Here is a 27,237-nt window from a genome sequence, read left to right on the forward strand (position 1 = left end):
AATGCAAAGGATGTAGAATATTCAAAACAAAAAGAGTAGTGTTGGAAGATTTACATTACGACATCTCTAATACATCTGTTAGAACAAAATTAAAAAGACGGATGATACCAAGTGTTGACAAGGTAATGGAGGAAACAGAACTCTTCTACACTGCTGGTGGGCATGGAAAATGGAAAATAGTTTGGTAGTTTCTTAAAATGTTAAATACATACTTCTCACATGACCCAACATTTCCACTTCTAGGGTATGTACCTAAATTTAGGGTATCTACTATATTTAACATTTTCTATCCAAGAGAAATGGAAACATAAATACATGCAAATGTTCATAGTAGCACTATTCTTAATAGCCAGAAATAGGAAAAATCCACATGTCCATCAACTTTTGAATCAACTGGTATAAACAAATGTGTTATGCAATGAAATACAATTCAGCAATAAAAACTGTTAATATGTACTATGTCATGGATGAATATAAAAAATGCTGTGCTAAGTAAAAGGAGCCAGACACAAAAGACAACATATTGTGTGATTCTGTTTAGAAAAAAAGGAAAAATCATAAAGTATGTCACAAAAAATATAAATGTATACATATTCACAATGAAAATTGTTTTCTAAATTTTTAATATTTTATGTTTTGTAGAGACAGGGTCTCACCATGTTGTCTAGGCTGGTCTTGAACTCCTGCCCTGGCCTGCCAAAGTGCTGGGTTACAGATGTAAGTCACCACAATCAGCCCTAAAAGTTTTTAATTGAGAGAATATATTAAATGTAATGTATAACATTATTTTTAATGATGAAGCTTAATTTAGTCCTCCAAAAGAAGCCTAAAATAAGAATGTAGAATGTCCCCTTTTATGACTCTTTAGCATACTGTTTGAGATACATTTGCTAAGATGAGCAAAACATTCTAATATTAATATTTTCTTTTTTGTATATTTAAAAAAATTAATATTAGAATGAACAAAAATCACTGAAGATAGCATGGTTTTGTACTTAGAGAATAAAAAAGGCACAGAGACTCCTTCAGCTGTATTTATAATGTTTTATTTCTTAAGCAGGATGGTGGCTATCTGATAGATGACTCTCCTCATAAAAATGACAGTTTGAGGCCAGGCATGGTGGCTCACACCTATTTCCAACACTCTGGGAAGCTGAGGTTTTTGCTTGAGGCCAGGAGTTTGGGACGAGCCTGTGTAACATAGCTCTACAAAAAAATAAAAATAAAAAAATTAGCTGGGGGTAGTGGCATATACCTGTAGTCCTAGGTACTTGGGAAGCTGAGGTAGGGGGATCGCCTGAGCCCAGGAGTTTGAGGCTGTAGTGTGCTATGATTGTGCCACTGCACTCCAGCCTGGGTGACAGATCAAGACCCTGTCCTGAAAAAAAACAAAAAATAACACAATAGTTTAAATACATGCATGAGTCTCTCCTGAAACCTCGTTAAAATAACGAGAAGTAAGAAAAAAACATGTCAGCCTGCAAGGACTAAAAGAATGGAAGAAGAGACTACAGTAAATGAGAGCTATTAATATAATTTTGAAGGCTGGAAAATGAAGAAAATAAAAATCTCAGTGTCTGTAATAGGAAAGCTAATAGGAAACAAGTAAAACCCCTGTGATTAACTTCTGAAAGGCTCAGGAGTTGGATGTATCAGGTATCTGTAGGAGTGAGGTAGAACTAAAGTCAGGATTGTTTGAGCATGTGTATAAGGGATAATAGACCTACCCCAGATCTTCCTTATTCCCTGTAGCCACATAGTTACCCTTATCTTCCTCTGACAGAAGACCGGATTGAAGCTTGCTCTCTGGAGAGGCTGAGCCAGAGAAGTTCTGGATTCTGGAAGACCAGGAAGAAATCAGAGTCTGGTGAGATGCTGCACTAATGGGATTAAGTGAAAGTCTGGTGGTCAGGTTTATAATCTGCAAACAGAAGACTGGAATTTCTTTTCGTCGAAACTGACTAACCAAAGAGAACCTAAGGATACTGAAAAGTGAAATGGCTGACTACCCCTCTATAGTGAGGCCCACTATTCAAAATCCTTTGCCCGTTGCACACTGAGCTTAATTATAAATGGATAATTAAAGATCATCAAATATTTAAGACCTAAAGAAAAGAGAAAAGAAGCAATGCAGGAATCATAAGAACAAATATAATCACTACCTTTAAGGAACTGGATACTATAAAAAGACTGCGATGTCTTCAGGAGATCTATTGTATAACATTGGTGACTGTAGTTAATAATAGTATGTTGTATTTTTGAAAAATGCTAAGATGGATATTAGGTATTCTCACCACACAAATAACCATGCCAGGTAATACATGTATTAATTCACTGGATTTAGTCATACTACAATGTATATCTACTTCAGAATATGTTGTATACACTGAATACACAGAATTTTATCTGTCAACTTTTAAAAAAGAATGATTAAAAAATAGACTATAGATGAGGAAGTAAGAAGACTAGAAACTAAAAATAATCAGAATAAATTCAGTGGCGGCTGGGTACAGTGTCTTATGCCTGTTTGTAATCCCAGCACTTTGGGAGGCCGAGGTGGATCGATTGAGCCCAAGGGTTCAATATTGGATTGGGCAACATGGTGAAACCCTGTCTCTATAAAAAATACAAAAAATTAGCTGGGCTTGGTGTTGCATGCCTGTAGTCCCAGCTACTCGAGGTGGGAGATCATCTGAGCCTGGGAAGTCAGGGCAGCAGTGAGCCATGATTGTGCCACTGCACTCCAGCCTGGGTGACAGAGTGGGACCCTGTCTCAAAAATAAATACATAAATAAATAAAAATCAGTGGACAACTTAGAAGATAAAGGTGAGGACATTTCCCAGAAAAGTAGTATAGAAGAACAACAAAAAAGAAAATGGCAAAGTGAATGCAGTTAATGCAGGAAATATAACATCCAACTGATAGATGTTCCAGAAAAAGGGAATATATGTAGAGGAATAAATTATCTAATAACTAATTCAAATAAAATTTCCCCAGAAATGCAGTACTGTGTATGTATTTCCAGATTAAAAGGATCTTTTGGTTGGGCATGGTGGATCACACTTGTAATCCTAGCACTTTGGGAGGCTGAGGCAAGAGGATCTCTTGAACCCAGGAGTTTGAGATCAGCCTGAGCAACAAAGTGAGATCTCATCTCTACAATAAAATTGAAAAATCAGCCAGGTGTGGTGGTGTGTGCCTGTAGTCGCAGCTACTCAGAAGGCTGAGGTGGAAGGATCCTTTGAACTTGGGAGTTCAAGCTGTAGAGATCCATGAATGCAATACTGCATTCCAGCCTGGGCAACAAGTGAGACTGTCTCAAAAGAAAAAGGGGAAAAAAGAATCTTTTGAGTCATCAGCACTAAGAAACATTATCATGAAATTTCAGAACATTTAGAATTAGAGCTTGGGTTAAGCATGGAGTAGAGTGAAGGATCAAAACAGACCATATAGACAAAAATTGGGAGTCAGAGATACTGCCCCTTAGCAGCAACTTCGAGCTCATTTGGAAGCTAAAAGATAATGGACTATTCAGTGGAAGGTGAAAGACAGTGGCACATGAGAAAGTGATTTTTAACCTGAAGTTTTATGCCAGCCTAATTATTAATCAAGTGCAGAGGCACCACTGATATATTTTAAACTTCAACTCTTAAAATTCATATCCCATACTCCCTCAGAAAGCTATGGGAGAACATTTAATGTATCATAATCCATGAATAAGCCAGAAAGGAATTCATAGTATCAGAAAACAGGATAGCCAACACAGAAGTAAAAGGAATTCCAGGATAATTGTAAATGTCTCAGGATGATAGCTGATATCTGACCTAGAAAACAACCAGTCCAGAATGGAATATGAGAACAGAAAATTGGTATAGACATCTTGAAAGAGGAAAAATAAACTGATACATGTTGTGTATGAGCATAGTAGAAGCAGATATGTAACAGAGGGAGTTTGAAAATGAATTAGTAATAGGTGCATAGAAGATTAAGTGAATGAAAAAATGAGGCAATTACAGTTTTAGGACAAGCAAAAAATTTGTGAGAGGAAAATATAGCTCACGACTTGGCTTAGCTGTGAACAGTATTATAACCCTCTAAACATTGATTTAACAAAAATTTGTGATAAAGTTCTATTGGGGGGAAAATTATAGTTCAGGAGGGCGTGTGTATTTGGTGATGTTATAATCATTAATAGTGTGTAGTATGTGTCTTGCATTATTTTAAACAACACACACAAATTTAATTGATCCTCACAATAATCTTATGAGATATGTGCTGTTATCATCCCTTTTTTATAGGTGAAGGAATTGAGGCAGAGAAAGGCTAAATAAGAAAGTTATTTCCTCATCTTCAACAGTAAGAAAGAATGGATAACATCTGAAATTGATAAAAGCACTGTAAATATTTTGTTTTAGAAGTAAAGAAAAAATAAATAGCTAGGATGTATGAATCAAGGGTAAGGAAGAGTGAGACTGGAAGGTTATTTTTTGTTAGCCTTGTAATGTGAGTATTGTTTTAATACAAATAAAGATTTAATTTTTAAAACATTTTTCCTTCAAAACCAAATATAATGAAGTTACCTGAGTAATAGGATATACATGTATCTACTTATAAGATAGGTAGAATAGGTATATAAGTATTTAGGTATATTGGCTATACCAATATGCTTTATTTATACCAGCGGCAAAAACACCAAATTTCATTAGCATTTAGGCAAGAACTTTAGAATCAGATGGACTTAACTGTATATTACAGTAATTTTCCTAATTACTCACTATCTGTAATTATTCTTACCTATAAGGAGATTATATGGCTGCACTTACTGTCATGTGACTTGCAGTGCCTTCTTATAAGAGGAGAATTCTTCCTGGCCCCACAGACTCCCACCTTGGTCATGGGATTTGCTTGGCCAGTGGAAAGTGAGCTGAATGTGACCTCCCCTCCCATGACCCCAATACTTTTCCTTTTCTTACCTTTCTTCTTCAGTGAATTGCTAAAGTACTAAAGTCAGGGTTTAGAGTTCTTCACCTTCACACTAATCTCACATTTTCGGTTACCAGTACTTCTGGATTATGCCTGCTAAATATCTTTTGAATATGAGTCCTCTTCCCAGTTCTTGCTTCTAATCATCTGGTCTGACCTATTGTCTACTCATCTGGTTGGCAAACTATTGCCTATGTGCAAATCTAGCTGGAACACAGCCAGGTTTAGTGCTTTAAGTATTTATATTCAATGTCTGTGTCTGCTTTAGTGCTACAGTGGCTAAGTTGAGTGGTTGTGACAGAGATGGTATAGTCCAGTGGTTATTTTCGGCACCAGAGACCAGTTTCATAGAAGACAGGTTTTCCATGGACTGGTGTGGGGGGATGGTTTTGCGATCATTCAAACATATTACATTTATTGTGCACTTTATTTCTATTATTATTACATTGTAAGATATAAAAGTAATTATACAGCTTACCATAATGTAGAATCAGTGGGAGCCCTGAGCTTGTTTTCCTGTAACCAGACAGTCCCATCTGGGGGTGATGGGAGACAGTGACAGATCATCAGGCATTAGGTTCTCATAAGGAGCACGCAACCTGGGTCCCTTAAATGTACAGTTCACAATGGGGTTTGCACTCCTGTGAGAATCTAATGCTGCCACTGATGTGACAGGAGGTGGGACTTAGGTGGTAATTCGAGCAGTGAGGAGTGGCTTTAAATACAGATGAAGCTTCTCTTTTTTCTCTCGCCTGCCACTCACCTCCTGCTTTGCATCCTGGTTCCTAACAGGCCACCGACCACTATTCCATGGCCTGGGGGTTGGTAACCCCCGGTATAGTCCATAAAGCCTAAAATACCATCTGGCCCTTTATAGTAAAATTTTGCCCACTCCTGATTAGATTACTGGAGTAGGTTTTTTAACTTTCTAACTGCTTTCTCTTGCCTCCTGTCTCTCCTTACTCTCTATCTGTTCTCTATAACAAAGCCAGGTTGTTGTTTTTTTGGTTTCTGTTTTAACAGAAATTTGATTGTTTTTCTTATATTTAAAACTATTTTCTGACTTCCTAGTATCCTTACAATGAAATCATACTCCCTAGCATTATAGTTTTCACATTATGGCTTCTTCTCATCTCAAAAGTTTACCTCTCTTACCCATGTCTGGACCTCTTCTCACTTCCACACTATGCTTTGGGCCTTCTCAAGCTTTCTTTAGTTTTTACATGCTATCTCTTATTCCTGGGTCATCTCATATGCTTTTCTTTTCTTTTTTCTTCTTTTTTTTGTGAGACGGAGTCTTGCTCTGTCGCCCAGGCTGGAGTGCAGTGGCGTGATCTCGGCTCACTGCAACCTCCACCTCCCTGGTTCAAGCAACTGTTCTGCCTCAGCCTCCTGAGTCACTGGGACTATGGGTGCACGCTGCCATGCCTGGCTAATTTTTTGTATTTTAGTAGAGGGTTTCACCATGTTGCCCAGGCTGATCGTGGACTCCTGAGCTCAGGCAATCAGCCCGCTTCAGCCTCCCAAAGTGCTGGGATTACAGTCATTCCTCATTCTTTTCTTGATTCCTCATTTTGCTATATCCCATGTGCAACTTTACAAATTCTTATACATCCTTCAGGTACCAGGTTAGATACTATTTTTCTTTGAAGAAATCTTTCTTGGACTTCTTAAATGTCAATAAAGTGTCCTTTATGCATATTCCTATAGTGCTATACTTGCCTTGTAATTGTTTTGTTGTTCAACATATGCCCTAAATCAGGGGTAACTTCCCTCTCTGCACCAGACTGTATAAACAGTTCAATTATTTTGATGGTAATAAAATGGAAAATTTTGGCACACTGGGAAATAGAGATGTGTTACAGAGTTTCACTTGTTCTTTATTGCCTATTTAATACAAAGTCCAATTATATTGCACCAATACCTCTAGTGTTTTTGTTCCTCTTCCAAAAAGTAGGAACTACATTTGTCAAGTGGTTCTGAGCTTGTGATGATGATGCACAGTTATGTTGGGGGCAAACAATAGAGAGGGTTGCATACAGCCTGTGGCTGGGGGTCTGCAGAGAATTTCCAGACCACTACTCTGGCAGCTAGTGATTATCCTGATTCTCTCCTACAGTCTTTTCCTGGGCTGCTGGGGTAGAGGTTGTGGCCAATAAGGAAATCCACTCATAGCGTCCATTGAACCTCTCAAGCAGTCTTGTTTGATCTTAAATAAAACCTTTCTCTGCATTGATTAGGGATGCCTTTTGCGTCATATAGCAAAAGGCAGGATAGTGAAGTGGTTAGAGCACAGGCTTTAGAGTGAGAATGACAGGGTTGGAATCTCTGCTTTGGTTGCTTCATCTGTAAAGTGAGGATAGTAAAGGTACCAATCTCATAGGACATTTGTAAGGACTAAATGAGTCAAACAAGTTAATGTAAGTACAGTCATATGCCACATAATGATGTTTCAGTCATTGATGGACCTCATGTACAACAATGGTCCCATAAGATTATAATGGCGCTGAAAAATTCCTATTGCCTAGTGATTTTGTAGCCATCCTAAAGTCATAGCACAACACATTATTCATGTGTTCGGAGTAATGCTGGAGTAAACAAACCAAATGCACTGTCAGTCATAAAAAGTATAGCATACAGTTTATGTGCAGTACCAAATACTTGATAATAAATGACTATATTACTGGTTTACATATTTACTATACTTTTAATTGTTATTTTAGAGTGGACTCCCTCTATTAAGAAATCAGTTAACTGTAAAACAGTCTCAGGCAGGTCCTTCAGGAGATATTCCAGAAGAAGGCATTGTTATCATAGGAGATGACAGCTCCCTGCATGTTATTGCCCCTGAAGACCCTATAGTAGGACAAGATATGGAGGTGGAAGAGAGTGATATTGATGATCCTGATGCTATGTAGGCCTTGGCTATGTGTGTTTGTTTTAGTATTTATTTAAAAAGTAAAAAAAAAAATAAAAAAGCTTAATTTATAAAGAAAATGTGTGGTTTTTAAACTGTTATTACAAAAGAGTCAAAAAGTTAAAAAAATTATAAAGCTTATAAAATAAAAACATTACAGTAAGCTGAGTTTATTATGGAACAGGTTGGGTGAGGTGGTTCCTTCCTGTAATTCTAGCACTTTGGAAGGCCACGGCAGGAGGATCTCTTGAGACCAGGAGTTTGAGAGCTGCTTGAGTGACAAAGCAAGGCCTCTTCTTTACAAAAAAATAAAATAACTGGGTGCAGTAGTCCCAGCTACTTGGGAGGCTGCGGTAGGAGGATTGCTTGAGCCTAGGAGAATGAGCTTGTAATGAGCTGTGATCATGCCATTGTACTACATCATGGGCAACAGAGCAAGACTCTTGTCTCAGAGGAAAAAAAAAAAGGTTATTGTAGAAAGGAAGATTTTAAAAAATGTATAGCTCACGTTTATGGTGTTTATAAAGTCTACAGTAGTACTACAGCAATGTCCTAGTCTTTCACTTTCATTGATCACTCAGTCACTCACTGATTCAGAGCAACTCCCAGTCCTGAAAGCACTATTCATGATAAGTACCCTATACAGGTGTGCCATTTTTTTTTTTTTTTTTTTTTTGAGATGAAATTTCACTATTGTCGTTCAGACTAGAGTGCAATGGTGCTATCTTGGCTCACTGCAACCTTTGCCTCCCAGGTTCAAGCGATTCTCCTGCCTCAGTCTCTCGAGTAGCTGGGTTTATAGGCATATACCACCATGCCCAGCTAATTTTATATTTTTTAGTAGAGATGGGGTTTCACCATGTTGGCCAGGGTGGTCTTGAATGCCTGACCTCAGGTGATTTGCCTGCCTCAGCCTCCCAAAGTACGGGGATTACAAGTTTGAGCCACTGCGCCCAGCCCCATTTTTTATCTTTTACACCATATTTTTACTATACCTTTTCTAGGTTTAGATACACAAATACCACTGTGTTTAAAATTGCCTAAATATTCTTCTTCATAATATGCTGGAGAGATTTGTAGCCTAGGAGCAATAGGCTACTGTATAGCCTAGGTGTGTAGTAAGCTATACCATCTAGATTTGTGTAAGTACATTGTATGATGTTCAGTCAACAGTGAAATCAAAGACAAATTTCTTGTATCCCCGTCATTAAGTAATGTGTGACTATATGTAAAGCCCTTAGGATAGTGCCTGGCATGTATTTCCTCTTATACATACATGCACGGTGGAAGATAAAGGAGAAGGATTCTAATGCAAAAGTATGGAATGTGTTTTTTACTCTCCCTCAGTACAAAATATACAACAGTATATAGTGACTTTCCTAATCTCCCTTAAGATCAGTGGTCATAAATTTACTAATGATTTCTGTCCCTTTAGGAAGTTAAAAAATGGGGAGATTCAGAGGGCATTTTCCTGAGAAACCCTTGTACATTTGGCCTTATTGTTTGTCTTCCCTTCTATGCTGTACGTTCTTTGAAGATAGAGCCATGTTTTGACTTATTATTTTGTACCTAGCTCAAGCAGAGTATCTAACACGTAGAAACTTGTCAAATATTTGTTGACTGAGTGAATGAATAAATGTGTTTTTGTTGCTAAGGGAGCTTTGGACAATTTTACTTCTAGTTAATGCTAATTCTAACTCTGTAAAATTATTGGAGAAAAGTCTAGAAAGCAAAGAAAGTAGAAACATTATTTCGGCTCTAAAGTGATGGGGAATAGCACTGGTACAAATGTCCAAAAAGGTAAAAAATAATATTTTACCTTTAAATTTTAATTTTTGATTTTGAATATAGTATGCAAGATAATTGTTATTCTCATGAAAATAATGCATATTTCAGAAGTTAATGTACATGTTTCTTCTGTTTCATCAAACGGTTTTTTCCTTGAGTTGCCTCATCTCCAAATTTTGATTCTTCTTTTAATTGTATTACATTTAGGATTTTAGAACATTTTTCTGTAAAATCTACGGCTTATGATTAGTTGCATAGAAATATATAGGGTTCACTTAAGAGAAATTGACTGCATCTGTTTAGTTAAACAGAGCTAAAGATCAATACTGATTCAACGTCCATAAGAGGTAAATAGCAAATTATTGTTAATCTTTAATTTTGGCATTAATTTTAATGGTTGAATATCTGACTTTTAAAAGATAATTAATAATTAGCATGTACAAGTTATTTTTATGTTTTTTAATTAAGGGACAGGGTTTTGCTCTGTTGCCCAGGTTGCAGTGCAGTAGTGTAATCTCAGCTCACTGCAACCTCTACGTCCCTGGTTCAAGTGATTCTCCTGCTTCAGCCTCCTGAGTAGCTGGGATTACAGGCGCCCACCACAATGCCCAGCTACGTTTTATATTTTTAGTAGAAACAGAATTTTGCCACGTTGGCCAGGCTGGTCTCAAACTCCTGACCTCAAGTATCTTCCTGCCTTGGCCTCCCAAAGTGCTGGGAGCCACTGCACCTGACCACTATTTCTCACCATATACAAAAATCAAGCCAAAACAGATTAATGACTTAAATATAAGACATGAAACTGCTAGAAGAAAACAGGGGAAATGCTTCGGAACATTGGTCTGGGTAAAGATTTTATGGAGAAGACCTCAGAAGCCCAGGTCACAAGCAAAGATAGACGAATGGGATTTTATCAAACTAGAAAGCTTCTACACAGCAAAGGAAATAATTGAGTATAGAGATAACCTACAAAATGAGAGAAAATATTTGCAGACTTTTCATCTGAAAAGGGATTAATATATATAAAGATCTCAAAGAACTCAAAAGCAAAAATCCAAATATTTCAATTTTAAAATGGATAAATGAGCTGAATAGACATCTCTCAAAAGAAGACAATACAGATGGCCAACAGGTATATGAAAAAATGCTCAACATCACCAGTCATCAGGGAAATGCAAATCAAAACCACAATGAGATATGTCAGCACAGCTAAAATGGCTGTTATCAAAAAGACAAAAAAATAACAAATGCTGGCAAGGATGCAGAGAAAGGGGAATTCTTATACACTGGTGGTGTGAATGTAAATTAGTACAGCCATTATGGATAACAGTATTGAGGTTCCTCAAAAAAACTAGAAATAGAACTACCATATGATCCAGCAGTCTCAGTATATATCCAAAGGAAAGATAATCTGTATGTTGAAGGGATATCTGCATTCCTGTGTTTATTGCAGCACTATTCACAATAGTCATGACATGGAATTCAGTGTACATAACTATCAACAGATGAATGGATAAATAAAATGTGGTAGATATACACAATGCAATACTATTAAGCTGTAAGAAAGAATGAAATTGTGTCATTCATGGCAACATGAATGGAACTGGAGGACGTTATGCAAAGTGAAATAATTCAGGCACAGAATGATAAATACTTCATGTTCTCACGCATACATGGAAGCTAAAAAGTTGATCTGATAGAAGTAGAGAGTAGAATAATAATTACTAGAGGCAGGGAAGTGTAAGAGGGAGGGAACAAGAAATACCAACATTTGGTTAACAAATACAAAAGTACAGCTAGATAGGAATAAGATTTAGTGTTCTGTAGCACTATAAGGTGACTGTAATTAACAACAATTTATTGTATATTTTCAAATAGCTAGAAGGGTGGATTTTGAATGAACCCAACACAAAGAAATGATACATAATGAAGGTGATATAGTTTGATCATTACACATGTATACATGTATTAAAATATCACATTCCACCCCATAAGTATGTACAATTATTACATGTCAATTAAAAATAACCAAAAGCAAAAAAAGATGGAAGTTACTTGTTTTCAAGGAGTGAAATTCAGAGGAGAGGAGAGATGGCTCATGGGACTATCATTTTTCACTTACTGATCTTTTGTCACATTCAAATATTTTAGAAAGTGATAAAGTATATGGATGTATTAGTTGAGAAGATTAAAAACTGAAACAAAATATATATTAGTGGCAAGGTCTTTTAAGGAGCATTAGGATTAAAGTGTCCCCAGTAAAAAGGAATCAGATATAGAAAAAAAGAAATGTAAGTTTATTTTTTTTGTATTTAAAAGGGCTTTTCTGTCTGGGCACAGTGGCTCAGACCTGTAATCTCAGCACTTTGGGAGGCCGAGACGGGTGGATCACATGAAGTCAGGAGTTCGAGGTCAGCCTGACCAACATGCTGAAATCCTGTCTTTACTAAAAATACAAAAAATTAGCCAGGCTTGGTGGTAGGCATCTGTAATTCCAGCTACTTGGGAGGCTGAGACAGGAGAATCACTTGAACCTGGGAGACAGAGGTTGCAGTGAGCCAAGATTGCAGCATTGCATTCCAGCCTGGGCAACAAGAGTGAAACTGCATCTCAAAAAAAGAAAACATAAATAAAAGGGCTCTTCTTTATTTCTGGTTTTGTTTTATCCTTAGGGTTTCAAAAACAAACCAAAAAAGATGGGCCATATAAAGCCAGACTTGATTGACGTTGACTTAATCAGAGGTGAGTTCTTAAATTGTTTTTTTATGTACATTATTAAATTATTTCACAATGATACTTATTTTTCAATATCTTTTCTATATGATGGTGTGCTTTAATTTTCGAATGTAACACTTTACTCTCATCATTAAGGCTGTAGTACTTTTTCCCCCTCTGCCTTAGTACTGTATGGCTCTATAAATTACATGCATTCATGTAAAAGAGGGGTGAACATAGAGACTTCCTGTTGTATAAATAAGATAAATATATTGTTTAACATTCAAAGAAGCCTGATTTATTTTGAGCTTCTGTCCTAGTGATTGAAGCAAGAAGTTATTACATTTAACAAACATGTACGAGGGTTTTGTTTTTTTTTTTAACCGAACAGGTTTTGTGCTGATTTTTGCACTCACCTGTTTTAATGTAGTGCTACAGGTGGGCATCAATATAGTGTATATAAATGTTTGATGTTTTGTTTTATTGTATGTTTAAAGGCTCAACATTTGCCAAAGCAAAACCTGAAATTCCATGGACATCTCTGACTCGGAAGGGGCTTGTTCGAGTTGTATTTTTTCCATTGTTCAGCAATTGGTGGATTCAGGTTACCTCTTTAAGAATCTTTGTTTGGCTGTTACTGCTTTATTTCATGCAAGGTAATTGGAGGAGCTGGAATAAGCAATGACAGTTTCTTTTTGCTGCTTTTGCTATTAGATAATGAAGACCTACTATTTTTACACTTACCCTTTCATTTCACGGTTTAAAGTATGCAGAAATGGGCTGGACGTGGTGGCTTTGCCTGTAATTCCAGCACTTTGAGAGGGTGAGGCGGGCAGATCACAAGTTCAGGAGTTTGAGACCAACAAGTTCAGGAGTTCGAGACCAACCAGGTCAATATGGTGAAACCCCGTCTCTACTGAAAATACAAAAATTAGCTGGGTGAGGTAGCGGGTGCCTGTAGTCCCAGCTATTCAGGATGCTGAGGCAGGAGAATCTCTTGAACCTGGGAGGCAGAGGTTGCAGTGAGCTGAGATTGCACCACTGTACTCCAGCCTGGGCAACAGAGCAAGACTCCGTCTCAAAAAACCAAATAAATAAAAAGTACGCAGAAATGAAGAGACATAGACCATTCGGGGTTCATCTTAAAATTATCTGCTAGAAGAGAGCAAACGTACTTGTCTAACTCTTTCTCCTCACTTGAGTTTCTTTTTATCTGTCTCACTGGTCTTCTCAGTCTTTTCTTGTATATGACCTTTGAGCCTTTGAATATTGGGTATGTGTGTTTTTTGTTTTTGTTTTTTTGAGACAGGGTCTCTCTCTATCACCCAGGCTGGAGTGCAGTGGCATGATCACAGCTCACTGCAGCCTTGACCTCCCAGACTCAAGCAATCCTTACACCTCAGCTTCCCAAGTAGCTGGCACTACAGTTGTATGCCACTGTGCCTGGTTAATTTTTCTATTTTTTTTTTGTAGAGACAAGGTGATGACATGCTACCCAGACTGGTCTTGAACTCTTAGGCTCAAGCAGTCCTCCCACCTTGGCCTCCCAAAGCGTTGGAATTACAGGTGTGAGCCAACTGTGTCCAGCCTGAATATTGGATTACCTAAAGTTTGCACCCTAGGTTCTGTTCTCTTAAGTACTCTCATTAAGCCCTATTGCTTTAAATGTAGTTGATATACTGATGATTCCCAAATCTGTATCTTCAGGCCAGATCTCTCTGCTGAACTTCAGACTTGTAAATCTAATTGCCTGCTTGACATTTCCATATGGAGATTTAATTGGTATCTTGAACTTAATTACATAAAAAAATGGAATTCCTGACTTGTAGATATGTGTGTATAAACTTGTTCTTCTTTACATCTCCAATTCACTAAATGATACCATCAGTCACCTAGTATTCAGGTGAAAAATTAAATCTTCCTACACTACTCTACCATCAACTCTTATAGGTAATCTGTGACCAAGTCTGTGAGTTCTTCATCCAAATTTTTCATTCTATTTATCTCAGTCTCTCCTGCCATGACCTTTGACCACAGCACCAGCATTTCTTTGCCTAGACCACTGGAATAACATCTGCTCCGAGCCTTCTTTCTACCAATCGTTCTTTTCACAGCAATTATTGGAATCTTTTAAAAACAGAAGCCATATCATGTCATTTTCCTGCTAAAAACCCCATAGTGACTTCCGTTGACTGTATAATAAAAATCCAAAGTTCTTATCATGGCCTGTACCCTACAGGACTTGTTCCCTGCTCTCCTCTCAGACATCATCTCGCACTATTTCTTACTACTCTTCTCATGCTGGCTCTAGGCATAATGTCCTTTTTTTTTGTTCTTCACACAGAGCCATTTGTTTCGTTTGAAGCATTCTTTTTTTTTTTTTTTTTTAAAGGTGGAGTTTTGTTCTTTTTGCCCAGGCTAGAGTGCAATGGTGCAATCTTGGTTCACTGCAACCTCTGCCTTTCAGACTTAAGCAGTTCTTTGTGCCTCAGCCTCCCGAGTAACTGGGACTACAGGCACATGCCACCATGTCCAGCTAATTTTGTTGTATTTTTAGTAGACGTGGGGTTTCACCGTGTTGACCAGGCTGGTCTCCAACTCCTGACCTCAGGTGATTCACATGCCTTGTTGACCTCCCAAAGTGCTGGGATTATAGGCATGAGCCACCGTGACTAGCCATTTGAAACATTCTTAAGGCTTTTCAAATGGCTGGCTTTTTTCTCACCTTTAAATCTCAGCTTAACTTTCATAAAGAGGCCATTCCTATCTATATTTCTAAGTCGTCCTAATACCCTCTAGTCACTATCATGTGAATCAGTTTTAATTTCTGTATTACACATCACTACCTGATGTTTTCTAACTGTGTGCATGGACCCAATATATTCTCTTTACAACTGTATTCTCATTGTCTACCAAGGAAGTAGGCAGCATATACTATGGTTACACCTGTGCAAAAAGACATTAATTAGAACAAAGAATGGGAGAAAGTTGGGTTAAGGTGAAAGAATTATGGGTTATTTACTTTTATCTGTGTCAGTTTAAAAATTTTTTAAGTTATAGACTGAAAAATATATGTATGAGTTTACAAATCTATAGGGTTTTTTTTTTTAATTTGTGAAAGTGTCATTTATTAGAATACCTGTGATGGAAATGTTTTGCATCTGTGCTGCCCAGTGTAGTAGCTGCTTAGCCACATGTGGCTATTGAGTATTCAAAATAGTGTCAATAAGAGACTGAATTTTAAATTTTATTTGATTTAAATTAAGTCTTCATAACCATCATTTTAATAGTCGCATAATGATTTATCATATGGGCAGGCCATCATTTAAAAGTATTTTAGGCCGGGTGCGGTGGCTCACGCCTGTAATCCCAGCACTTTGGGAGGCCGAGGTGGGTGGATCACCTGAGGTCAGGAGTTCGAGACCAGCCTAGCCATCATGGTGAAACCCCATCTTTTTTTAAATTTTTTTTATTTTAAGATGGGATTTCACCATGTTGGCCAGGCTGGTCTCGAACTCCTGACCTCAAGTGATCCACCCACCTCGGCCTCTCAAAGTGTTGGGATTACAGGTGTGAGCCATCACGCCCGGCCGAAACCCCATCTTTAAAAAAAAAAAAATTAAAAAAAAAAGTATTTTAATGTCTACAATCTATTGTATGTAAAGTCATATGTAGTCTGTCATATGGATTTATCATAAGCATCTTTATATAGTTGCTTTTGTTTTTTTTTTTTGAGACAGAGCGTCAGTCTGTTGCCCAGGCTGGAGTGCAGTGGTATGTTCTTGGCTCACTGCAACCTCTGTCTCCCAGGTTAAAGTGATTCTCCTGCCTCAGTTTCCAAGTAACTGGGACTACAGACACATACCACCACGCCTGGCTAATTTTTGTATTTTTGGTAGAGACGGGGTTTCACTATATTGGCTAGGCTGGTCTTGAACTCCTGACCTTGGGTGATCCTTCTGCTTCAGCTTCCTAGAGTGCTGGGATTATAGGTGTGAGCCACCACACCTGGCCTTTATAGCTTCTTAATAGTCCATTATGTAAGAGTACTGTAATTTATGTAACCTTTCTGTCTTAGTCTGTTCAGGCTGCTATAAGAAAAATACCGTAGACTGGGTGGCTTATCATCAACACAAATTTATTTCTGACAATTCTGGAGACTGGGAAGTCCAGGATCAAGGTGCCAGAAGATGTGGTATCTGGTGAGGGCCTGTTTTCTGATTCGTAGGTATCAGTCTTCTTGCTGTGTCCTCACGTGTGCTGGAAGGGGCAAGGAAGCTCTTAGGAGTCATTTATAAGGGCACTTCTATAAGGGCACTCATCCCAAAACTATAACCAACTGGTTATATGTGACTGGGGACTTCCTTAACATGCTTTCTCACTTTTTACAATGTGGATAGGCTGAGAACTTTTCAAATCTTTAAGTTATGCTTCCTTTTTGCTTAACAATTTATTCTTTTAAGCAATTTCTCTTCTCACATTTTACTATAAGCACATAGGAAGAGCCAAGCTGCACCTTTAACACTTTACTTCAAAATAGCTTCGGCTAAATATGCAATTTCATCACTTATAAGTTTCACTTTCCACAGTGTACTAGACCACAAATACAGTTCAGCCAAGTTCTTTGCCACTCTCTAACAAGGACTGTTTTTCCTTCAGTTTCTAGTAACATATTACTTCTTATTTCTGAGACCTCACCAGAATGGGCTTTATCATATTTTTCCAACACTCTGTTCATGGTTACTTAGGTATTCTCTAAGAAGATTGAGGCTATTTCTGTAGCTCCCCTTCCTCCCTTCCTCCCTCCCTTCCTCCCTCCCTTCCTTTCTTTCTTTTTTTTTTTTTTTTTCCCCAAGACAGAGTCTCACACTGTTGCCCAGCCTGGAGTGCAGTGGTGTCATCTTGGCTCACTGCAATCTCTACCTCCTGGGGTCAAGTGATTCTTGTGTGTCAGCCTCCTGAGTAGCTGGGATTACAGGCACATGCCACCATGCCTGCTTATTTTTTTATTTTTAGTAGAGACAGGGGTTTCACCACGTTGGCCAGGCTGGTCTCGAACTCCTGACCTCAGGTGAACCACCTGCTTTGGCCTTCCAAAGTGCTGGGATTACAGGCGTGAGCCACTGGATTAATAGAAAATATAAGTTTTCCTTATATTGCTTTAGGATTTATTCTTTGAAATTGAATTAACAGATCAAAGAATGTGGACATTTAAGGCTTTTAGTACATATAATGAAATTGCTGGTGCCACAGTTCTTTTAGAAAGCAATAGATGAGAGTACTTATTTTTACCATGGTCAGCATTATTATAATTTAAAAAATTGTTAGCTAGGTGGGCAGCTGTGGCTCAAACCTGTAATTCCAGCACTTTGGGAAGCTCTGCAGTGTGAAGACTTGAGGCCAGGAGTTTGAGACCAGCCTAGGAAACATAGCAAGACTGAATCTCTACAAAAAAAAAAAAATACAAAAAATTAGCCAGGCGTGGTGGTGCATTCCTGTAGTTCCAGCTACTTGTGAGGCTGAGGTGGGAGGAACACTTGAACCCAGGAGTTCAAGGTTACAGTGAGCTGTGATTGATCACTGCACTCTAGCGTGGCTGACAGAGTAAGACCCTGATTGTACCTCTGCCCCCCCACACAATAAAAAATTGTTACCTAATTTGACATGCAAAAAATATTTTGCTTGTTGAATATGCATTTCCTTGATCACTTGTAAGGGTGAAATTAAGTATTTTTTCTACACATTTATCATTAAATTATTTATTTCTTCCTTGTTGATAGATATTGCATCATAAAATTATAAAATAATATAAAATTTCTGTATATGCCATGGTGTGTTTCTAGATTACATATTCAGTTTTGGTTATTCTCATATCTATGCTGTATATTAAATTTTCATATTTGCCATGGTGTGTTTCTAGACTACATACTCTGTACTGTTAATTTCTGGTTATTCTCATATCTATACCACACTACTTTCATTACTGCATCTATTTAATATGGATTAACATAGAGGAGGAAAAATCTTTTTTTTTTTTTTCTTTTCAGATGGAATCTCACTCTGTTGCCCAGGCTGGAGTGCAGTGGCGTGATCTTGGCTCACTGCAACCTCCGCCTCCCGGGTTAGGCGATTCTCTTGCCTCAACCTCACAAGTAGCTGGGATTACAGGTACCCACCACCACACCTGGCTAATTTTTTGTATTTTTAGTAGAAACGGGGTTTCCCCATGTTGGTCATGCTGGTTTCAAACTCCTGACCTCAGGTGATCTGCCCACCTCGGCCTCCCAGAGTGCTGGGATTACAGGCATGAGCCACTGCGCCCGGCCAGGTATTTCTTTATTATTCTGCATTCACACATTTTCTCTCAGGCTTTCTTGTTTATCCTTTCCAAAATAGTTTAGCATTATTTTATTATGACTAAAACCAAAAATCCTCCTAAAATCAACAATACTGGAATTTGGATTGGAATTCTCTGATTATCCACCTTTCCCCAACACACATACATATATATAAATGTATACATATATTTTTGGAGGATGGACAGAAAATTTGACTTTACAGTATTCCCTATACAGAAATATGATCTCTCCTTTTAATAGGGCTTTTTTTAAAATTTTAATTGAGGTGGAGTCTCCGTTGCCCAGGCTGGAGTACAGCAGTATGCTCTTACTTGGCTTACTGCAACCTCTGCTGCCCAGGTTCAGGCGATTCTCATGCCTCAGCCTCCTGAGTAGCTGGAACTACAGGCACATGCCACCACATCTGGCTAATTTTTTGGTATTTTTTAGTAGAAACAGGGTTTCGCCATGTTGGCCAGACTGGTCTCGAACTCCTGATCTCAGGTGACCTACCCGCCTCAGCCTCCCAAAGTGCTGGGATTACAGCAGGGGTGAGCCACAGTGCCCGGCCTTAATCGGGACTTTTATTTATCCCTCCGTAAAGCTTTGCAGGATTTTTTCCTTTTTTTTTTTTTTTTTTTAAATAGAGAAGGGGGTCTCGCTTTTACTCCCAGGCTAAAGTGCTATGGCATGATCATATTTCACTACAGCCTTGAGCCCAGGCAATCCTCCCACCTCAGCCTGCTGAGTAGCTGGGACTATAGGTGTGTGCCACCACACTCAACTAGTGTTTTTAATTTTTTACTTTTTTTTTTATTTTTTTAAGAGATGGGCTCTTGCTATATTGCCCAGGCTGGTCTTGAATTCTTGGAGTCAAGTGATCTTCCTGCCTCAACCTCCCAAAGTGTTGATATTACAGGTGTGAGCCACCACACCCAGCCCTGGATTTTTTTCTTATAAGTCCTGCTTATATCTCATTAAAGTTAAATTCAATATTTTTTTTTATTGTGGTAAAATATATACAACATGAAGTTCACCATCTTAACCATTTTTTAGTGTAAAGTTCAGTGGCATTAAGTATATTGATCCTGGAATACAACCACCACCAGAAATTTCCCAGAAATTTTTTCATCTTCCCAAACTCAAGCTCCATACCAATTAAACTCCCTATTTCCCCTACCCATAGTCCCTGGCAGCCACCATTCTACTTTCTATGTCTGTAATTTTGACTACTCTGGGAACATCATATAAGCAGAATTATATGGTGTTTGTCCTTTTGTAACTGGCTTATTTCACTTAGCATAATCATGGTCACCCATGTAGAATGTTTCAGAATTCTTCCTTTTTAAGGCTGAATTACATTCCATTGTATGTATATACCATGTTTTGTTTATACATTCATCTATTGAGAGATACTTAGAGATATCCACCTGAAATTAAAATATTTTGTCTTTGTTGCTGCTGCTGAAAATACATGACTTTTATATATATATATTTTTTTTTTTTACAAATTTTAAGTGGTTTTCACTGTCACATTTGAAAGCTATTGGTTTATAATTAAAATTTTTATAACCAGCCGCTTTATTAAACTCATTGTCATCAATTCTAATAGTTTTTCAGTGCTTGTATTAGATTTTATAATGATACAACCATATAGTTGGCAGATGTTGAAAATTTGGTTTTCTCCTTTCCCATACATTTCATTTACTTTCCCCAAATCAGTCAGCATTTCAGAGTAATGTTAAGTGATAACAGTGAGTGGTCATTCTTGTTTTATTCCTGATTCAGAATGTCTTCACTAACATATGATGTGTATTGATTTTAGTTATATATTCTTTAGCATGTTAAAGAAGTATTTTTATTCTGAATATTTTAGAAAAGATGGGCATTTGAGGTGAACTACAAATCTGAAACAAATGCATGTATGTGCTTTTTTAATATAATGCTTTTTTTACTGTTACCGGGAGTTGGGTCAGACTTCACAGGTTGAGGGCATAATCCTCCACAAGACTGTTCTCACTTCAGATACCAGCTGCAAGTTTGGGGGTCCCCAGGGTCACTCTCATTTCTGACCAGGTAGCTACAGTTTTGGGAGTCCCCCAGGTACTCCCTTAGGTTTGATGATTGGATGAAATGACTCTCAGAACTCCAGAAGGTGCTAAACTTACAATTAGAGTTTCATTATAGCAACAGGATATAAATGAGAAGAGAGATATAAGGGAGTATTTGGGATGGTTCCAAACAGGATGCTTCTGTTGTCCTCAGATAGCAATATGCAGAATCTTGCCACCCAGGGAAGCTCCCTGAGGCTTTGGTATGTAGAGTTTTTATTGAGACTTTATTATTTAGGCCTGATTGATGGAATCATTGACATTTGGTTTAATGCAGCCTCCATCCCCCTTCACTCTTCAGAGGTCTCCTAATGTGGCTCAAAGACCCAAACCTTTAATCACATATTTGGTCTTTTTGGGGTGACCAGCAGCCATCCTAGGTACCTCGTTAGTATAAACTATCAGTTCTGGCACAAGGGGCCCACAGTGAATAGCAAAGATACTTTCATTTAGGAAATTCAGGGGTTTAGAGGTTACCTGCCAGGAACTGGGATCAAACGCCAACCAAATTCTTTTTTTTTTTTTAACTTTTTAATTTTTGTGGATATATAGTAGGTATATATATTTTTAAGGTACATGAGATACTTTGATACAGGCATGCAATGCATAATAATCACATCATGGCAAATAGGGTATTCATCTTCTCAAACATTTATCCTTTGTGTTACAAATAATCCAGTTATACTATTTTAGTTATTTTTAAATGTACAATTAAATTATTGACTGTATAGTCAATAACATAGGATTGACTATAGTCATCCTGTTGTGCAATCAAATACTAGGTATTTTTCATTCTGTCCCATGAATTGTCCCCATCCCCCACTCCACCCCACTACCCTTCTCAGCCTCAGGTAACCATCCTTCTACTCTCTGTCTCCTAGAGTTCAGTCATTTTAATTTTTAGCTCCCCCAAATAAGTGAGAACATGCGAAGTTTGTCTTTCTGCTTAGTTTATATCACTAAACATAAAATCCTCTAGATCCGTTCATGTTGTTGCAAATGGCAGAATCTAATTTTTATGGCTGAATAGTACTCCATTGTGTATATGCACCACATTTTCTTTATCCATCATCTGTTGATGGACACTTAGGTTGCTTCCAAATCTTGGCTATTGTGAACAGTGCTGCAACAAATGTGGGAGTGCAGAGGTCTCTTTGATACACTGATTTCCTTTCTTTCTTTTGTTCTTTTTTGTTTGTTTTGAGATGGAGTTTCTTTTTGTCACCCAGGGACTGGAGTGCAGTGGCACAATCTTGGCTCACTGCAACCTCTGCCTCCTGAATTCAAGTGATTCTCCTGCCTCAGCCTCCTGAGTAGCTAGGATTACAGGTGCCTGCCACCATGTCTGGCAAGTTTTTGTATTTTTAGTAGAGATGGAGTTTCACCATGTTGCCCAGGCTGGTCTTGAACTTCTGACCTCAAGTGATCTGCCCACTTTGGCCTCCTAAAGTGCTGAGATTACAGGCATGAGCCACAGTGCCTGATGATCATTTTTCTTTCTTTTGGGCATATACCCAGCAGTGGGATTGCTGGATCATATATGGTAGTTCTATTTTTATTTGAGGAACCTCCAAACTGGTCTTCATAGTGATTGTACTGCTTTACATTCCCACCAGCAGTGTACAGGGGTTCCCTTTTCTCCATATCCTTTCCAGCATTTGCTATCGCCTGTCTTTTGGATAAAAGCCATTTTAACTGGGGTGAGATGATATCTTATTGTGGCTTTGATTTGCATTTCTGTGATCAATGATATGAGCACCTTTTCATACACCTGTTTGCCGTCTATATGTTTTCTTTTGAGAAATGTCTATTCAGATCTTTTGCCCACTTAAAAATCAGATTATTAGATTATCTTGTATAGAGTTGTTTGAGCTCCTTATATATTCTGGTTATTAATCCCTTGTCAGATGGATAATTTGCACTACTTTCTATCATTCTGTGAGTTGTCTCTTCTCTTGGTTGATTGTTTCCTTTGCTGTGTAGAAGCTCCCTCCGCCCCTGCCTCCCGAGACAGAGTCTCACTCTGTCGCCCAGGCTGGAATGCAGTGGTGTGATATTGGCTTAACTTGATGTGATCCCATTTGTCCATTTTTGTTTTGCCAACCAAATTTTTTTTTTTTTGAGACAGATTCTCACTCTGTTGCCCAGTCTGGAGTGCAGTGGTGTGATCTTGGCTCACTACAGCCTTGACTACCTGGGCTCAAATGATCCTCCCACATCAGCCTGCCCGGTAGGCTGGGAGTGGGACCACAGGCACGTGCCACCATGTTCAGCTAATGTTTTTGGAGTTTTTGTAGAGATGAAGTTTTGCCATGTTGCCCAGGCTGATCTTGAACTTCTGGGCTCAAGTGATCCACCCACCAGACCTCACAAAGTGCTGAGATTACAGATGTGAGCCACCATGCCCAGCCACCAGCCAAATTCTTTATTCATAACTATCAATTGAGATGATTTGTATGGATGTGATCAAAATTACATTGTGTGAAATTATTACATTAATTCAGTTGAGTCAACAAATACTGAAGCCTGTTGTGTCTGTGCCACGTAGTCTTCTAGATGCTATGATAAATTTTCTACTTTTAAAAGTCAAATTCACTTTGATAGTATTTCAGTCATTTATCCAACATATATTGAGTGCCTATTCTGTGCTCCAGGTACTGGTTTTAGATATAACAGTGAACAAGCCAGACAAAACTCCCTATCTTCATGGTGTTACTTTTAGTGGTAACTTTATATTCACATTCTCAAGTCAAAAAAGTCTGTAGTATATTGTCTGGGTACTTTTATTATTGTGTTTGAGCATTGGGATTTTATTAGGGCATGAAAGAGGTAACTTTTTCTCCACACAGGAATAGTTTGTATAGAACAAGAATTACTATTTATGTGAAAATCTGAAATATGTTAAAATACGGAGATAATCTTTGATATTTTTCCATTTCTTTCATTTACTTCTTTAAACATTTTATATATATGCTTTAATTTGCATTACATATGTGTGTATATATATTTCCTCTTTATTATATATGAAATGAAAAGGTAATATAGCATAGTAGTTTTAGAGTGAGAACTCAGGAGCTTGACTACCTAGGTTCAGTTCCCATCTTTGCTCTTTGCTTTCTGTGTAGCTTTGGAAAATATTCTTCCTTTGAGTAACAACACTTCAGGATGTGTGTTATATACAGCATCTTGTTGTTTCGCAGTGGAAACCCTTTTGAAATATCTAAATTATCATACTGCCAGAAAGCGAAATCCTTTTAACACGTATTCTTCACTTGCCGAGAGATATAGGGCTTCTGGTTTTCACTTGGCTGATGTGCTACTGGATGAGTATTGTAGGATTATTTACTTCTGTACTTTTTTAAATGATGGATTTTTAAAGAAACAGTTTATATAGTTTTTAGAATTAATTTTAAAGATGAACTCTAATGTTTGACATCTTAAAACCTCTTCAGTTATAGCAATTGTCTTATATTTGATGATGCCTATTGTGAATGTAAGTGAAGTACTTGGACCCTTGTGCCTTATGCTACTCATGGGAACTGTCCACTGTCAAATTGTGTCTACTCAGTTAACGAGACCATCAGGAAACAATGGAAATCGGAGAAGAAGGTAAGATGAGAAAGTACACTGTAGTTGTGTATTGTCTGAGAGAGGTAGTGTAGAGATTTATAAAACCTTTGATTCATTTAAAATCTCCATCTTTTGTGTATTTTTTAATTATTTTTTTGGCTTGGAAAATGAATGCATTACTTTTCAGTTTTCTCCTTGATGCTGAGAAACCTTTTTACAAACTTTTAGTTTCAGTTTGGGATTTTGTCATTCACTACGGGTGTTTAAAAGGAAAATTTCTATACTTTATTATTCTTCATTAAAATTTATCTTATAGATTGGCTTTGAAAAAAACTTTTTCTTTGAAATTCAGTCTTAATCAAAATTTGATGAAAATTCACTGTAAACAAAGATCTTGGTACGTTTGGTTAGTGCTACTAAAATTTTACCTTTTTTCAAAAGTGTGTAATAAGAATTGATTTCTAAGTGGTCTAAACACTTTTTTTTGAGATGGTGTCTCATTCTGTCACCCAGGGACTGGAGTGCAGTGGCACGATCTTGGCTCACTGCAACCTCCGCCTTCTGAGTTCAAGTGATTCTCCTGCCTCAGCCTCCCAAGTAGCTGGGATCACAGGCACCCGTCACCATGCCCAGCTAATTTTTTTATATTTTTAGTAGAGACGGGGTTTCACTATGTTGGCCAGGTTGATCTCAAACTCCTGACCTCATGATCTGCCCACCTTGGCCTCCCAAAGTACTGGGATTACAGGCGTGAGCCATGGTGACTAGCCTTTTTTTTTTTTTTAATGAGACGGAGGTTTGCTCTTGTTGCCCAGGCTAAAGTGCAGTGGCACAATCTTGGCTCACTGCAACCTCTACCACCTCCTGGGTTCAAGCGATTCTCCTGTCTCAGCCTCCCAAGTAGCTGGGCTTACAGGCATATGTCACCATGCCCGGCTAATTTTTTTTTTTTTTGTATTTAGTAGAGACAGGGTTTCATCATGTTGGTCAGGCTGGTCTGGAACTCCTGACCTCAGGTGATCCACCTGCCTCGGCCTCCCAAAGTACTGGGATTACAGGTGTGAGCCATCGCACCTGGCCGTCTAAACTTTTAATAAGGATTGATTTGGTTTTTCTTTACATATTGAATTCATGTTATATTTTAATTGATTATATGTTTATATGAGTTTTGGAACTGTTGAAGATTTCTTAGGTATATGCATTATCTTCCAGAAGTTATGTTATCTTCCCTCAGAGTATCTCTAGATTTTTGCCTGCGTAAGCAATTACTAAATACAAATTTTCCATTAGGTGAAATGAATTTCAACATATTCTTATTTTTGAATGTTATTTTAAAAAAGTTTTTTAAAAGAAGAGTTCTTATAAATTCAATTAAATTGATGTTTTCTAAGGAAATAAAATGCTATGGTATGTTTTACTGATATTTATAGGATATATCTTTTAATTGTATAGGATATCAGTAAAAAGTGATCAGTTGCTATTTTTCTAAGTTACCCTTATAAAATATAAAATATGCCATATAAAATATGCCATAAGAGGTAGATTCCTAATGTCCATATTTAAAGAAATTGCTCCTTCTGCTTGTGGTATTGAATGTGCCTCAGACTCTTGGTCATACAAGTGGAAAATTTTTTTAGTAGATTCTGAATAGCAGTTCTATTTCTTTAATGACTGAAAAAAATGGTAGCATAGGACTTTGGTTTGGAATCTGTTTTGCCCTCAAATCAGAAAGTACTTGTATAATTTATCCTCAGTATGTGAAGTTAAACGATACTTGATTTTAGGTAGTAGTTTATCAGTATAATTTTCTGTAGGGATATTTTGGGCAGAAATAGAAAGGGTCTTGAATAATCTGAAGTTATTGAAATTTTTTTTTTTGTAGAAAATTACGAAAAACTGTAAATGGTGATGGGAGCCGAGAAAATGGAAATAACTCCTCTGATAAAGTCAGAGGAATAGAAAGTTTGGAATCTGTACCTGTTATTGGTGGTTTTTGGGAGACTATCTTTGGCAACAGGTGGGAGTCTTTTTTACTTGATGTTGTATTCACAGCGTTTACAAAGTATATCATATCATCAGACCATAGGAGTAAGTAGCATAGACTTGTTATGGTGTGATTTTTAAGGGTTATCAGAGGGTTTGCTTGCTGAAAATGCGGTCTTCCCTGTTATATTACCTGTGAATGCAGTAATCTATCATTAAAGTATCATTCTGGTTTTTTTTTTTTTTTTTTTTTTTTTGAGATGGTGTCTCATTTTGGAGTGCAGTGGCATGATCTTGGCTCACTGCAACCTCTGCCTTTCAGGTTCAAGCGATTCTTCTGTCTCAGCCTCCTGGGTAGCTGGGATTACAGGTGCTTGCCACCACACCTGGCTAATTTTTGTATTTTTAGTAGAGACTGTGTTTCACCATGTTGCCCAGGCTGATCTCAAATCCCTGACCTCAAGCCTCAGGTGTGAGCCACCACACTTGGCCTGATTTCCTTTCTTTTGGTTAATATACCTGGCAGCGGGAATGCTGGATCATCTGGTAGTTCTATTTTTGTTTATTTGAGGAACCTCCAAGCTGGTCTTCGTAGTGGTTGTACTACTTTACATTCTCACCAGCAGTGTACAAGGGTTCCCTTTTCTCCATATACTTTCCAGCATTTGTTGTCACCTGTCTTTTGGATAAAAGCCATTTTAACTGGTGTGAGATAATATCTTGTGGTTTTAATTTGCATTTCTGTGATCAATGATGTGAACACCTTTTCATACACCTGTTTGCCATTTGTATGTCTTCTTCTGAGAAATGTCTATTCAGATCTTTTGCCCA

The 27,237-nt window shown here is 37.7% G+C and overlaps 1 protein-coding gene across 13 annotated transcripts in view; it reads left to right on the top strand.

Annotated features, from left to right (window-relative positions):
• The window catches only part of PHTF1 (putative homeodomain transcription factor 1), an 84,148-nt gene that overhangs the window by 6,372 nt on the left and 50,539 nt on the right, over positions 1–27,237 (top strand). For 4 of the 13 annotated variants that reach the window (XR_010341238.1, XM_064372685.1, XM_064372686.1 and 1 more), the window contains 4 exons: positions 12,362–12,431; positions 12,902–13,060; positions 24,306–24,462; positions 26,306–26,440. Coding sequence is in view for 12 of the 13 variants with exons in the window: in XM_064372685.1 (XP_064228755.1) it covers positions 12,362–12,431; positions 12,902–13,060; positions 24,306–24,462; positions 26,306–26,440 (521 nt within the window). In the remaining variant the exon portion in view is untranslated. Of the gene's footprint in view, positions 1–642; positions 718–1,783; positions 2,315–12,361; positions 12,432–12,901; positions 13,061–13,877; positions 13,971–24,305; positions 24,463–26,305; positions 26,441–27,237 lie in introns of those variants that run through there. The other 9 variants (XM_064372692.1, XM_064372694.1, XM_064372687.1 and 6 more) reach the window with 6 other exon arrangements.

Source organism: Aotus nancymaae, unplaced genomic scaffold, assembly GCF_030222135.1.
Source record: "Aotus nancymaae isolate 86718 unplaced genomic scaffold, 86718_ANA_hifiasm-v0.15.2.pri h1tg000007l, whole genome shotgun sequence".
Lineage (NCBI taxonomy): Eukaryota > Metazoa > Chordata > Mammalia > Primates > Aotidae > Aotus > Aotus nancymaae.